This window comes from Desmodus rotundus, chromosome 7 (genome assembly GCF_022682495.2).
Source record: "Desmodus rotundus isolate HL8 chromosome 7, HLdesRot8A.1, whole genome shotgun sequence".
Taxonomy (NCBI): Eukaryota; Metazoa; Chordata; class Mammalia; order Chiroptera; family Phyllostomidae; genus Desmodus; species Desmodus rotundus.
Genome location: NC_071393.1, coordinates 67,756,900 through 67,771,384, shown reverse-complemented (window position 1 = coordinate 67,771,384; position 14,485 = coordinate 67,756,900). Strand labels below are relative to the sequence as shown.

The 14,485-nt window shown below is 42.0% G+C and overlaps 1 protein-coding gene across 1 annotated transcript in view; it reads left to right on the top strand.

The window, feature by feature from the left end:
- RYR3 (ryanodine receptor 3) overlaps positions 1-14,485 on the top strand; it is a 534,646-nt gene that overhangs the window by 363,580 nt on the left and 156,581 nt on the right. Inside the window, exons 37-38 of the mRNA XM_053928437.1 lie at positions 786-888; positions 1,652-1,789. Of these exons, the coding sequence (XP_053784412.1) occupies positions 786-888; positions 1,652-1,789 (241 nt within the window). The remainder of the gene's footprint in view (positions 1-785; positions 889-1,651; positions 1,790-14,485) is intronic.

Below are 14,485 nucleotides of genomic sequence, written 5' to 3'. Positions count from 1 at the left end.
AATAGACAGGGGGAGGGTAAGAATAGTGTAGGAAATGTAGAAGCCAAAGAACTTATAAGTATGACCCATGGACATGAACTATAGGGGGGGAATGTAGGAGGGAGGGGGTGGGCAGGATGTAGTGGAGTGAGGGGGGGGGAATGGGACAACTGTAATAGCATAATCAATAAATATATTTTTTAAAAAGCCATTGAAATGTACAAACTTTTTGATCTCATCATTTTACTTTTAAGAGTTTATCCTGAGAAAATGGACAGAGGTGTGGGCAAAAAATATGTAAAAGGAAATTAAAATAAACTTTATTTATGAAGATAATGAAAATAATAAATATATCATAACAAGTCATTAATTTTGCATAAATTGCTATTTATCCATATGATAAAAATGCAGTGCATCTGTTAAAAACCAGGTTAAGGAAATAAGAAAAATGCTCAAGATAAATTGTTAAGTGGGAAAAAGTGAGTTTCAAAAGAGTTTATCTAGAATATAATCTCAACCTGCTTATGTAAAGACTGGAAGATATTAACTGAAATATTAACTTATCTTTGGGTGGTGAGACCTCAGTAAACTTCCTTAGGTATTATCCATATCTTGTGCAATTAATAAACTACTTTTACAATCAGGAAAATGCAAGCTACTTTTAAATGTTCACCATTTTTACACACACACACAAAATTGAGTTAAATAAAATTTGCAGGCAGTGTTAGGTGTCTGCCTAAGGCAGGACCTGAGTTCTTTGGAGCAGCACTGAGAACCAACTAGCCATTCTTTTTTGTCCCTCAAAGATCAACACACTCCTCAACTTTCAACTGGGAGAGAACTGCCCCTGCCCAGACGAGATCCGGGAGGAGCTATACGACTTCCACGAGGACCTTCTCTCTCACTGTGGTGAGCTTCCAGGGATTCAGATTCTTCAAAGACAAGTCTGTCCCTGAGTCCTTCACTAGAAGCTAGTGGGGGGAGGGAAGGTGGGAAGTTATTTTTCTATTTAAAATTGCAATACTAATTATTTAAGAAATGGTCCTACCCAAAAAACTACTTGGGTCAGACAAGATAGAGGAAATAATCCTGGCGTAATTCATGACTGAAATTCTTTCTACCTGGAAGACTTTACTGAAATGTGAGAAGGGATGGTGTCTCTGAAGAAGGAAAGATAATAATTGACCCTGATATAAACCTCGCCCAGCTCACTTCAAGTTAGATGGGTGGGACTGAGACTCTGCTCCCAGCTGAGCCAACATTCTGATCCCCTTCACTTTGCAGCATTTGCAGTGATGCACTACTGTAACTTCTGCCCTTAAGGATTCTAATGCATCTGCTGATTTTAGGTGGCTCTTAGCGCTTGTGCTGCTCATACATCAGTGGACTGAATAATATGTTGCATAGATGGTCTTTTCATTTGAAATAAGTCAATGTTAACTCCTTCTTTCTCAAGACTCTACAGTGCTCTGGGGGTATAGGTTAGAAGAGTTAAGTCTTAGGATTGAAATTATTTAATGTTCTTGTACACAAGACATCACCCTTTTAAAAAACTTGCGAAAAGATATTATGTAGATAAACATTTAAAGTTCCAGAAGTTCTTATGTTCTCTCAATCATATGATGGTTTCATATAGTGTTCAAGATTTCCACTTTGTTCTGTGACCTGCTAGGGGTCCCCCTGGAGGAAGAAGAGGAGGAGGAGGAGGTTACCTCCTGGGCAGGCAAACTCTGTACCTTGGTGCGCAAAATCAAAGGCCCTCCCAAGCCAGAAATGGAGCAGCCAGCGGTGGAAGAGCAGAAGTGCCCTAGTAAGTGACAGTGACCTTCAATTACAGTGCTGCCCAGGCAGTGCTCCTCTAAGACTTCATTAAGGGAATTAGCTTTCTAACAAGTACCTAAGATAGAGATGAGCTACTTAGCTTCAAAGACAGCATCTGAGCATCTATTATAATTGGTGGTGGTAGGTATATTTTGGGCTATGCTTCTGATTTAATTTACTTTCAGTCTTTTGAAACATGAGAGGTCTCTTGCTTGGTGGGTCTGCTCTTGTATCTCTAGTTAAATATGCCTAGAAATGTGTTTCTGTTCTTTGTTTTATGTTTCCACAATCTTCCTCTTCTAACCATTGTTGTTTCTGTCACTTCTGCTTGTGGTTCCTTAGCATCAAAAATTACCTCAGTGAGGAAACAAAATAATAATAAAAGGGGAGTAAAGGAAACAGGATGTGGAGTTTTAGGGAGGTTGTTTTTGGTTTTTGGCTACGATTTTCATAATGTAACATCCTAGAGGACTTTGACCTTCTATTCTTGCAAAAATGCCAAACCTTGTCCAAATTCATTTCTTTAATCCTTATAGTATAGGGGACTCCTACCTTGTGACCCATGTTTAAACAAGATCATAGTTTGTTCTGCAAGGCAGTCTACTGCCTATAAACCATTAACATTTCAAATGGAACATTGTCTGCATATTATATATACTCAGTCTGATATTTAGTATCAGATTCTGCAAATATTTCATTTGTCTAAAGAAGGAACTTCCCAGGTTTAATATAGTTGCCTTTTATTTTGTTCTCTGTTCTTATCTGTATTAGACTATGCCTTCAAATCATGGACTAGAGCAATAGCCTGTCATGGTATGATTGGTTTGTCTGAAAACACTACTTGGAGGTTCATACGTCTTATTGCCCTTTATACTGACCTTCCATCTTTGTCAGAATCTCTCTGAAAGGAAGAAACTTCTCCATTCATCAGCAGAAGTGTCAAAGCCTCTGGAAAAGGGTATGGGGTACTTGGCAGCAGTTACCCTGGCAACCCTTGATCAGCCCCATCTGTCACCACAGAAAGAGTAGGGTGGGTATTTGCTGAGGATGTGCCAGCAAGATTCTAAAGGCACAAAAAAGTGAGTTTAGACTTCTTTTGTGGTTCCTGCCAAAGCAGAACTAAAAATAGCCTGCGCTGACCTGTAATACCTGCTGAGAGTCTATTTTGAAAGTGGATGTTTCTTGCTGATAGAATGTCACGACTAGGCGCCCTCCAAGGTGACCATTTCATGTCAGGGAAATGGAGTCCGTCAGATGCAATCACCTGGCTCTGTGAAGTCTTCCTGACTCTAAGAATGGGGCCCAGACTCCAAAGGTTGTCATCTTTAGCCCTGCTACCTTGGGCCTCAGGCACAAAGACCACATTCCACCTATTCTGACAGAATGTGCAAACCTGAGAGGCCACTTGAAGATGGGACTCCTCCCTGTCTTCACCCCCTCAGGGTTTCTTCCCTCTCAGGTTTAAGAATTATGAAAAGTACTAGCTTTGTGCCATACATCTTCTATCCTGGAGTCCCAGAAATAGAAACAGAAGGTGATCGAGCATGTTTGGTTGTCCACATATGGGTTCCCTGCCTAAGGTTCCAAAATCATAAAGCCCCTCACTCAGAGCTGACATTTTAAGAGAAAATATTAGGAATGCTTTAACTGCCACAGCCCCAAAATTGTTTTTAAGTTGATTAAATGGAGACAGTGTTTCTGAGTAGGTAGGCAGTTGCAATAAAGGGGTCAAAATCCTTTAAAATGTTGGTAACTTTGTCAATGTTATTGCTTATCTGATTTCTCTTGGCTTTGCATTTCATAAAGTATGAAAAGTATAGCTAATGAGAATAACATGCTAGCATGAATTGACAACTTACCAAAGATTTCCCATAGCCAGTCCTCCATGGCCTCGGGTTCTGCAGTTACATTGTTGCTCGCATGCCCTATGTAGTTTGGCCTGAGATGGCTGTGTCTGTACTGAACTCTTCCTTAAATAATGCAGTTTAACAACTATTGCTATGACATATACATTATATTAGGTAGTATAATCTAGAGATGATGTACAGGACATGGGAGGATGTGCGCTGGCCATATGCTAATACTACACCATTTTGGGTGAAGGACTTGAGCACCCAGGGAGCTTGGTGTGCGCAGGTGGTCCTGGACCCCATCCCGCGCAGACACCGAGGGATGATGGACTCTTAGTTTACTGCTGTTAGTTTCTTTCTTTTTTTCCAACTCTTCCATTGTGTGGTTGATGAAAATAGGACTCAGAAGAATTAAGGGATACTTTCATTTATTTTTTCCACACTTACATGGTTCCAGGAAAATTTCCAGGGGACTGATTGTCACCAGCTCAAGGTAACAGAGACGAGTAAAGCTGCAACTCATTCAGCTCTTCTGCCTCTGATTCCACCTTTCTTCTCTTGCCTCATGACACTTGCCAAAGAATGTGCAGTATCTCTATTGGGAAGCCCCCAACATAAATATTGCATAGAGAAAGGCTTTTTAAAGCCATCATCTTTTTATCTTGCTGACTACATCTGTGAGGTAACTCACTACTTGCCTCATTGTTACATGTAGAAAGTATGAACCCAACAGAAGCCAAAATTTTAACATCAAAAAGTCAGCCAAGCCAAAGATAGCACTCAGGGTTTTCAGGGTAGGTAGTACAACTTCTCCTGTATGAGAAGCTGGTGTTGGCCGTGACCTGCAGGGAAACCTCAGCACTCCTAGGAAACAGGAAGCAACAGGGCCCTGCAGCCCATGCGAATCCAGCTTGCTGGCTCAGTGTTACTGCATTCGCCTAAGCTAACCAAGCCATACTGAAGATCAAAGCTGTTACAGTCTTATCAAAAGATCAGATGATAATGAAGAGAGAAAATCTAATAATAGCAGCCCACTCTACTGGGTTACACTTTGTTTTCATATCCTAAACCAGCAAATTTCCTAGAAAATCTTTTGCCTGTCCATTCTAGTCCTGTGTTTCTCACGCACGGGAGTTTAAGCAGGGTTTCCCTGAATAGAAGCATGTAGTCACTGAGTTATTCCTCCAGAAGCATCATCTATCACAGGACCTGGCACAAAGTAGGTCCTTGATAAACATTAGATTTTTCTCTCCCTGGCAGTCAGTCTGGGTCAGCCCAGATCTGGATCAGACTTCTGGGCAACAGAACTGTAAGACAGTAAATTGGTGCTGTTTTGTCACTAAGTGTGTGGTGGCTGGTCACAGCAGCAATAAAAACACTGGTAAAGGCGGTAACAGCAAGTGCACTCCAGGTCAGACACCTTGTAAACGTAGGGTTGGCATATCATGGCAACCAATTAGAAAGAGGGAGGTGTTGCAGATGGTCTTTATGGATCCCTGTGAGGCAGGTGATTGAGTTAACAGACATAGAGAGGATGGGTGGAGCCTGCCCTTTATTTAGGTCCTTCAAAGTTGCAAAGAGTTTTCACACGTCTGTCATTTTGCCCGGAGAGCCCTGCATGATGCACAACACAGGCATCATTAGTCCTAGCGTGGAGATGAGGAAATAGAGAACCTGAGGCATTAAACAAAAGCACCTTGCCCTCACGGATGGCCAAGCAGGGAACAGAACTCATTCTGATGATGCACTGGCTCCTGGTCCAGTGCTTCTCAGCAAGACATGCAGAACAGGTGTTCTGCATCTGTTGAATCAGTCAGCATCAGGCCTGCCCTTTGGTGATGGGGAAGAGAGCTTGGTTGTCAGGGGAAAGAAAACCTACATTTACTGAGCACCTACTTTGTGCCAAGTACTGTGGCTCGATGTTTCACATCCCCTCATCTGATTTCATCCTCCAGCAAACAGCCAGATACAGTGACAGCCAGGTTCCTGTTTTGCACACCAGGCTACTAAGCCTGAGAGAAGCAAATTATTTGGACAAGGTTCTTGCAATAAGAAAGGAAGAGGCCAAGACTGAAATCCTGCTACATGTCTGGGGCCCCCGCTCTTTCATAACACTGTGCAGGGGTGGCTGGGAGGGAGGCAGGCTGCAGGGGCAGGGGGAGAGGACAAGGAAGCACAGGTTCTAGGATGGTGGCCCCTAACTTGCCCCATCATCAGTTTATTCTCCATACTGAATAGACATAGAAACTAAGATGAAAGCAGTTCAATTATTTCCCCAGCACAGTGAAGACAGAGACCTCAGTCCCCTGAGTCTTCTGCTGCCCCATCTCTGCTGCATCTGCATTTCAGGGACATCTTCATCTATTCTCTCTCTCTGCTCCCCATTGTCTGTCTCATTGAGTCATTTAATTGCCTGAATGTTTTTGAGAAGGTGATTATGGGGCTAGTTGACTGATTTGAAAAACAACAGGCTAATTATCTTTGTAAGATGGATGAAAGCCCAAGGGCCACAGAGGTGGACTGGCAGGGTCAGCAGTTTCCCTGGCGGTCTGCAGGGCTGCTTCTGACAGGGAGGGGTGTCAGCAGTGGGAGAGACAGTCTTTTTGCTTCCACACTTTTCTCCATCATCCCAGGTGGGGAGACTCCGGCTAAGGTAGAAAACCAGTAAGGGAAATCCAGAAACAAATGTAGCAGAAATATCCAACTGCCACATGCTGTCCACACACAGCCAGCCCTGAGAGCCAAGGTCAAGGGCAGCCAGGCCAGGCAGACTGGGCAACGTGTGGGGTTCCCGCCAGGTGTGGATCAAGGCAGAGACCTCTGTCTCTGGTGCTCCTTCTCCAGCCTTCACCCCCCAGACTGCCTCCACAGACTGCCTAGTTACAGGAGCCTCAGTTTGTCTGTTTATGAAGTTGAAGTGTTTATTTGCCTTATTAAAAAATTAAATGAGCCCTGGCTGGTGTGGCTCAGTGGATTGAGTGCCAGCCTGCAAACCAAAGGGTTGCTGGTTCGATTCCCAGTCAGGGCACATGCCTGGGTTGCGGGCCACGTCCCCAGTTAGTGCCACACAAGAGGCAGCCACACACTGATGTTTCTCTCCCTCTCTCTCTCCCTCCCTTCCCCTCTCTCTAAAAATAAATAGTCTTAAAAATAATTTGAAAACCAATGTCTAATCTTTAAAAGAATACAAAGTGAGGACTAGTGTGTTAATGACCATCACTGTTGAGGAAACTATTCCTACTGCATCTTTTTTCCATTCTTCCCTGGTGGTTGTAAGGGTTGAATGGTAATTCAGATGCAGTGTTTAGCACAGGAAGCTCTTGGTAAACATTGGCTACTATAATTCTAATAAGAAATAGAATGTTCTAGCCAGCAGCTTGAACTTTTACCCCCCTTCCTCAGCCAGTGAAGCCCGGAGAGGAGGAAACAGTGTACATGTCCATAAACTAAATGTAGAGCTGGGGAGAGTGAGGGCTGCAGGGGTCCTCAGAGGTTCAGCTGCTTGCTGCGGAGCCTGAGGCGGACCCTGATCCCTCACACGCCTCTGGGGTCTGACAGCCACTGCCTGGTCACTGGGCCCTGGGGACACATAATAAACGGAGCAGTTCTTTTATGTCATCCAGGAACAGGGCTCCTTATTGTCTTCCGCAGGCTTTTTCAGGTTTTCAGAGGCTTACAACCTTGTTCTCAGTGTTTCCAACAACATCCGTATTCTCGGGGAATGAGGCAAAAAGTGGTACCTACAGCACGGCCTGGATGGGAAAAACACAGAGAAATTAATGTGATGAATTTTCAAGTCCCCCTAGGGTCGAGGGATTGAACTTCCTACCCTGACCTCTTATACTAATAAGTATTTGACCACTTTGTAATGCAGACCAGACTTTCAGCCCAGAGGAAGCTCTGGGCTCAGAGCACAGAGGGCAGGAGACCTTCCCTGGGAAATTTTCCCAACTCAATCAGCAGGCCGTTGTGTGTTCTGACTCCAACAGAGGAAGGGTTCTTCCTCAACCGCAGGTCGGGACAGCCATCAGCAAGGTCATCAGCTGCCACAGCTCTTCTCCTTGACATAAAGGATTAGTGGTTTGCAATGATGCTTTGGTGAGGGCAAGGTACACACCATGGTCAGTCACCACTGTCCTTTTAAGATTTTTCTCGGTCTCAGGTTTTACCATTAATACAAGCAAGCTGGGTAATGTCAAGATAGGGCTGGTTGGCCTTAAACTGTGGTGGTGCAATCTGTGCTCATCAGTTAAACCCAATGAAGCCTTAGGCACTCATCTGCTGTCTTAATAAATTAGTACAGCCTTTTCAAAACTCAGTGCGTCAGGGAGACACAGAATTCTAGAATATTAAGCCACAAGTGACTTGACTTAATACAAGTACATAGACACAGAGAAGTAAAACAACTTTACCAAAGTCACACAGCCAGGGCTAGGACAAAGCATCCAGCACATTTGTTCCTGTGCCATCCTTGCATTCATTTTCTTCAACGTGAATTTTATGTTTCTCTCTTCATTTTATTGCTGAAGAAATTGAGGCGCTGGGAAAGTGAATAATCTGCCCTGTTCAGAGTCAGTTAGAAAAACAGCCAAAGCTTTATAATTATAAGGATTTATTTCTGAATCCATTTTGTAGTTGATTATAAGAACATCTAGACAGTACAATATAAATTTAAAGCATTACCAATTTTTTTGAATTTTATGAAGCTGTTGAAATTAGGTGGCTTGGAGATGGTTTAGATTCCAGCAGCCAAGGCTGGAGTGCTAGCTCCATCATTTACTAACTGTGATGTAGGCAAGAATTCTACCGAATAATGCTCAGTCTAATGTCCTAGTACCTAGTACTCAACTTCTGAAGTGAATATATAAGATAGGTCATAAGAACTTCATCACCACATGTATCATAGCAGATGCTTTCAGGAAAAAAAAAAAAAAAAAAAACCAACTCAGGTAGAGGAGCTGAGAGGATCAGGGCGTGCCTGGAAGTTCAGAGATGGAGCCAGCCACTAGGCCAGGTTCATCCCATGGCTCTGATCACACTCTCCACACATGTTCTAGCTGCGCCTTCAGGCTGAGGGCCAGACGGTGGCTTCAGTTCCGGACTCATGTCCAGTCACGACAGTGTGCAAGGGAAAAGCAAGAAAGTTTTTCCTGCCCTGGCCAAGTAGCTTAGTTGATTGGAGCATTGTCCTGATACGCCAAGGTTTCAAGTTCTACCCCCCAGTCAGGGCACATTCAAGAAGCAACCAATGTATGCATAAATAAGTGGAAAAACAAATTGATGTTTCTCTTTCTCTCTCTCTCTCTTTCTCTCACTCACACATACAAACACACACACATGCACACACATATCAGTAACTAAAAAAAAAAATTTTTTTTTAAAAGAGGAAAGCTTCTCCTACCCTTGTATTTGTGAAACAAGGATCCTCAGATTACCACTGTTTGGAGAATCTGGTCACAGGTTCTTTCATGAATCAATGAGTATGACTAGAAAATAAAATGCTGACTTAAATCAGTCAACAGAGCCCACCTTTGAAGGGGGGGTTGCATCAGCTTGCACTGAGGATCTGGGCCCTAAGGTAGAGAGGTATATATCTCCACAAAATCTGGCTTCTGTTAAGAAGGAAGAAGGGACAACTGAAAGCTGGCTATGAGGTCAGGAATATTCATTATGCCATGATGGTTATCATCAGCAGCATCTTTCATGCACTCGGTAGTTAGTATTAAAATGTCAGCAGTTCTAGCCCATGATATTCAAAGGGAGAGAAGAGGCCAAAATATGTCTGGGAAACTATGGATTGTGCTGTCTGTGTCCTGTGTCCAGGATCTAATTGGCCACCGCAGTGCTGCAGCAGGTGCTTTCCTCGTTCAGTGTTGCTGGTTTGACAGAGGCTCTGGCCAGACCCAGGCAGACCTCCACTCTGCCACTCACTCCAGTTGCCTCAGCAAAAACAGAACTGGATCTCTCTCAGGTCCCACCTTCTGTGGGTACTTTCACAGCTGCTTGCTCATTGAGACCCTCCAGTCTGACACATAGCTTTGGTTGGGAAAGGAGTCAAATAGCATCAAACCAGGCCTTTCTATCAGTGGGGGTGTATTAGTTTCCTATTGCTTCTGTAACAAATTACCACACACTTAGTGCCTTTAAAACTATACAAATTTATTATCACCCAGTTCTGGAGATCACAAATCTAAAAGGGGTTAGTAGCACTGTATTCCTTCTAGGAGAGGAGGCACTTCTTGCTTTTCCCAGCGTCTAAAGGCCTCCTGAATTCTTTGACTAGCAGCTCCTCCAAGCAGGGGTATCAGTCTAACCCCTACTTCTGTCATCACATGTCCTTCTCTGACCATGACCCTCCTGCCTCCTTCTTATAAGGCCCCTTGTGATTATATTTAACCCACCCAGATGATCCAGGATAATCTCCCCAACTAATGCAGTGCCCCTTTTGTTACGTCAGGTCTCCTGGTACACACAGGTTCCAAGAATTAAGACATGAATGTCTTTGGAGGGCCATTATGCAGCTGCCACAGGAAGGCAGAAAGCAGAGGTCAAAATACATTTGTTCTTTCACTTGAAAATGATATCCCACCAGTTAATGACTCCAGAGTATTTACAGCATAGCACAAGCTGAATTTTTAATCACCTAGAATTTAAAAATCAGCATACATAATTTAGAGGCACATAATTATTTTTCTTTTCCAATTGTTATTGTGAGCTCCTTCTCCTCAATGTAATCAGAAGACATTTTCTTCCAAACTGACCTAGGAACAGACTCATAGAAATGTAACACCAGCATAGCTTTGGGTCAGTAAACTAGAAGAATTTGCTTTGCCAGAGGCCAAGATCTGCTCTTTGATAATAAGCATGCACTTCGCTGCATGATGGCCACTTGGACTCTGAACTAAATTTAGAGATGGAAAAAAAAGATTCTTTCCAGACCCCTGCAGCCAAAAATTGAAACCTACACCATGAGAACATATTACCTTTCTCTTATTGTGGTTGGCATTGCAGAGCTAGTGATTTGGCCATTGAAAAAGAGCTTACCAAGTATTGTGGGTGACACTAGAGAATTTTCTTACAAGGTTCACAGAATGGAGAGCTTGGGGTTCTGAGGTCCAACAGCAGGTTACAACATGGCAGGTGGAAGAAAGTAAATAGCAATAACATCTGGGCTCCCGAACTGAGGTGCTCAGGCTGGCTCTACTATAGAGACACTCTGTCTCTTTATTTTTATGGGGAATGTCTGACTAATCCAGAAATCATGTAATAAAGTAGCTATTTTTCTTTTATAGTATCTTTCAGGCATCAAGTCTTCCTAAACAATACAATGCATTAGAAATATTTCCATTCCGAGTTAGCCTGAACAGTCATTTTAAGTGCAGTTTCTAGATCATATATTTGCTATAATTGCCTAAATGTGACTCTCCCTAATTACACTAATTGCAAAGTGGAGTGAGCTAGAATGTTAATAATAATTTCATAAATGAAGTCATTTATAATTGTCAAGCAAACCACATGCGCATGACCAGCTTCCCTAAGGCAGTCTGCTTCATAGAATTTATCTTATATCTCAGCAGAAGATAAGCATTTGGATACACATATTCTTTCTTTCTTTGTCCTTTTTGAAAAAAACACTATAGCTTTTTAAAAATCCCATGAGCTGAACCATCCAGGGCACTTCACAAGGGCCTTCTTCAAACAGGCAAATCAGTGGGTAAAAATCCTAGACTTGCAACAAAGGAAGCAACTTCATTACAGGTGGTGGAGGTTCTGAGTGGAGTATTAGATGCATGTGTGTATGTGCCTGAGAGAGAAATACGGGGCCATACATAATGGCAAGTGGTAGGTTTAAGCTCTCCACCTCACCCTTCCCTTTCTCCTGGAGTCTGTCCCCTTTCAGGAGTTATGTTTCCCATGACTACTAAAGTGTTTTTTAAATCATTAAAGGGCAGTGTTTCAAAGGGGAACTTAGGAAAGCAACAGCAATGAAATCGTTATTTGGTTATAACTCTTCTTTACGTATCTGTCTCTCTTTGGTTAAGAATGAAGTTCAAATTTATCTCAAGAATTGACTCCCTTTGCAGTTGAAATTCCTGCCAAAATTGTCAGCTTTCCCCCATTGATACCAGAAAAAAAATATTCACTTCAGGGACTACTTGTATGAGCAGCTCTTGAAGGAAAATGGCACCGCACGCTCATCACAGCAGAGAGCAGTCTCTTCCATTCTGTCACTGCATGCACCACTCCGAAGGCCCCTCCAAGCTTCATGGTAGGCTTTCTCTTCCCTGCTTCTTTGTAATGTGGGCCTAGTCTGGAAATATAAGGAACTTCAGACAAAGGACCCATTAGGGGGGAAAAATAAGAGAACAAAATCTTATCATTTCTCTTCTCTAATTTCTTTTGAATGGAAGTATTTACTATAGATGTTGTACCTTCTAGTGAATTATCTTATTTCCTAAGAATACACAGTTTTACCCATTTTTTAATACTTTACTTCCCATTAAATGCTCTACATGTATGTATTTAGTTTCCCTAACGAGGCTGCCGTGGGTAATAATTGTGTCTTGGAATATTTTCATGTAGGGTGCATAACTCAGTGCTTAACGGAAAACACCCTTTGATTCATAAACTACTTTAGAAGGGATACAACTCGAGGTGACTGAGATACTAAGATGAGGACAGGAAGAAACCTATGAATAAGATCTGTCCTGAGTCCTGGACGCACTGACTCCAGGGCAGAGCCTTCCGTAGTTGACAGCACTGGTTTCCCATATGAATGAGAGTTAAGTATTGATAAAGGGTCAGCCAATGTCAGCAGCAAAGAATTCAGTGGCCCCTGAAGCCGGCAGTGTGCCTTTTCTTCCTGTGCCCCGTTGCACTGGCTTCGGACCAGGCTAAAGAAGGCCATGGGGCCTCTGTGTAGAAGATACCACATTCCCCCCTTGCTCTGAAGATGACTGATCTTAAACCCACTTTCAGAGAGGAGCATTTAGGGCCCTGCAGGCCACTGGGAAAGCCCTTTAGTGATGAATGAATAGTGACTGGGTCCTTGCTGACTCCCAGGATTCCATTCTCCAAACAATGATCCTTTAATCCTCTTTATTTCTAAATGTGAGATGTCTTACTGTCTTATACTCACATTTAGCCCATCTCCCACCCAGAAACAAACATGGAAAGTGCTCCCTAAGCTTCTGCTTTCCAGGCTCAGGTCTCTGCTACATGATCAGTCTCATGGAACAGGGTTTTGTCTTAACTAGAAGGAAAGCTTTGCCTCTAAGTCACAGCCATCACCTCAGTGGGACCCCTTTACACAGATTAGTGGTTCCCAAGCATTTTGGTCTCAAGACCCCTTTACACTCTTCCAAATTTTCAAAGGCCTCAGAAAGCTTTAGTTTACGTGGATTATACCTATCAATGTTACTGAATTTGATTTTAACACTGAGAAATTTTTAAACGACTGTTAGTTTATAAATAATAAAAACCCATTACATTTATATATATAACATACTTTTATAAAAACAACTAAATTTTTAATACAAAAAAGGATAAGAAGAGTGACATTGTTTTGCATTTTTATAAATCTCTTCCGTCTGACTTAATAGGAGATATCCAAATTCTTACACTAGGTTTAAAGAATAGGAAGAAAAACTAGTTCAAACATATATATTGTTAGAAAGAGGAATATTTTAATAGCTTTCTGAGATAATTGTGGAAGTTCTTTAACACCACACAAAAAGTCAACAAGTACATTCTTCCCCTTTCTCCTTTGTCCAAAAATGTGCTATGTACCCAATGTTGCCTCAGTGTCTTTGGAGTTTTTATGAAATTATCATGCCTATGTGAATTCTCCATGTATGAGTGTTAAACTTTGATTTTTCTCCTGTTTAAAAAAAAAAAAAACAAGTAGTAGCTTCTCAAAAGTTAATTGCCATGTGGAATCTAAAATTAAAGAAATTTTTGTACTTGTTTACACAAAAATACATTGGTCTGTCTTGCATATTGGATGGGTGTTCTACCCACGAATGTTTTGTAACAGCCTGCACTAGTCATGGAGAAATTATTGGTTCACCCAGTTATGCAGGGCTTCCAAATATTAACATATTTAATTATAAAGGTTTTAAAACTATATTTGTTAAATCAACTTAATAAGAAAAGTCTTTAAGTATTAGGAAGCTGTCTCACAGTGACAAACTTTTTTCCAAAATTATGGTTTTCAAAGCTTAAATTGTATTATGGCAAAAATACTACCCAGTGTTTTTCCTTGAAGTGATAGGATCACTTCTTTCATTTTTTTTAAATTTTTTATTGTTATTCAATTACAGTTGTATGCCTTTTCTCCCCATCCATCCACCCCACCTCAGCCGAACCCCCCTCCCTCCCCCACCTCCACCCTCCCCCTTGATTTTGTCCATGAACGAGTGGATCCAAAAACTATGGTATATTTACACAATGGAATTCTACGCAGCAGAGAGAAAGAAGGAGCTTATACCCTTTGCAACAGCATGGATGGAACTGGAAAGCATTATGTTAAGTGAAATAAGCCAAATGGTGAGGGACAAATACTATATGATCTCACCTTTAACTGGAACATAATAAATAGAAAGAAAAAAAAAAGGAAACAAAATATAACCAGAGACATTGAAGTTAAGAACAATCTAACAATGGGCAGGGGGGAGTGGGGAGGGGACAGTGAAGAGAGGGGATTACAGGAACTACTATGCCTCCTTGCTTAGGTTTATTCCTAGGTACTTTACTTTTCTTGTTGCTATATCAAATGGGATTTTTTTCCTGATTTCTGTTTCTGCAGTTTCATTGTTGGTATACAGGAATGCCTT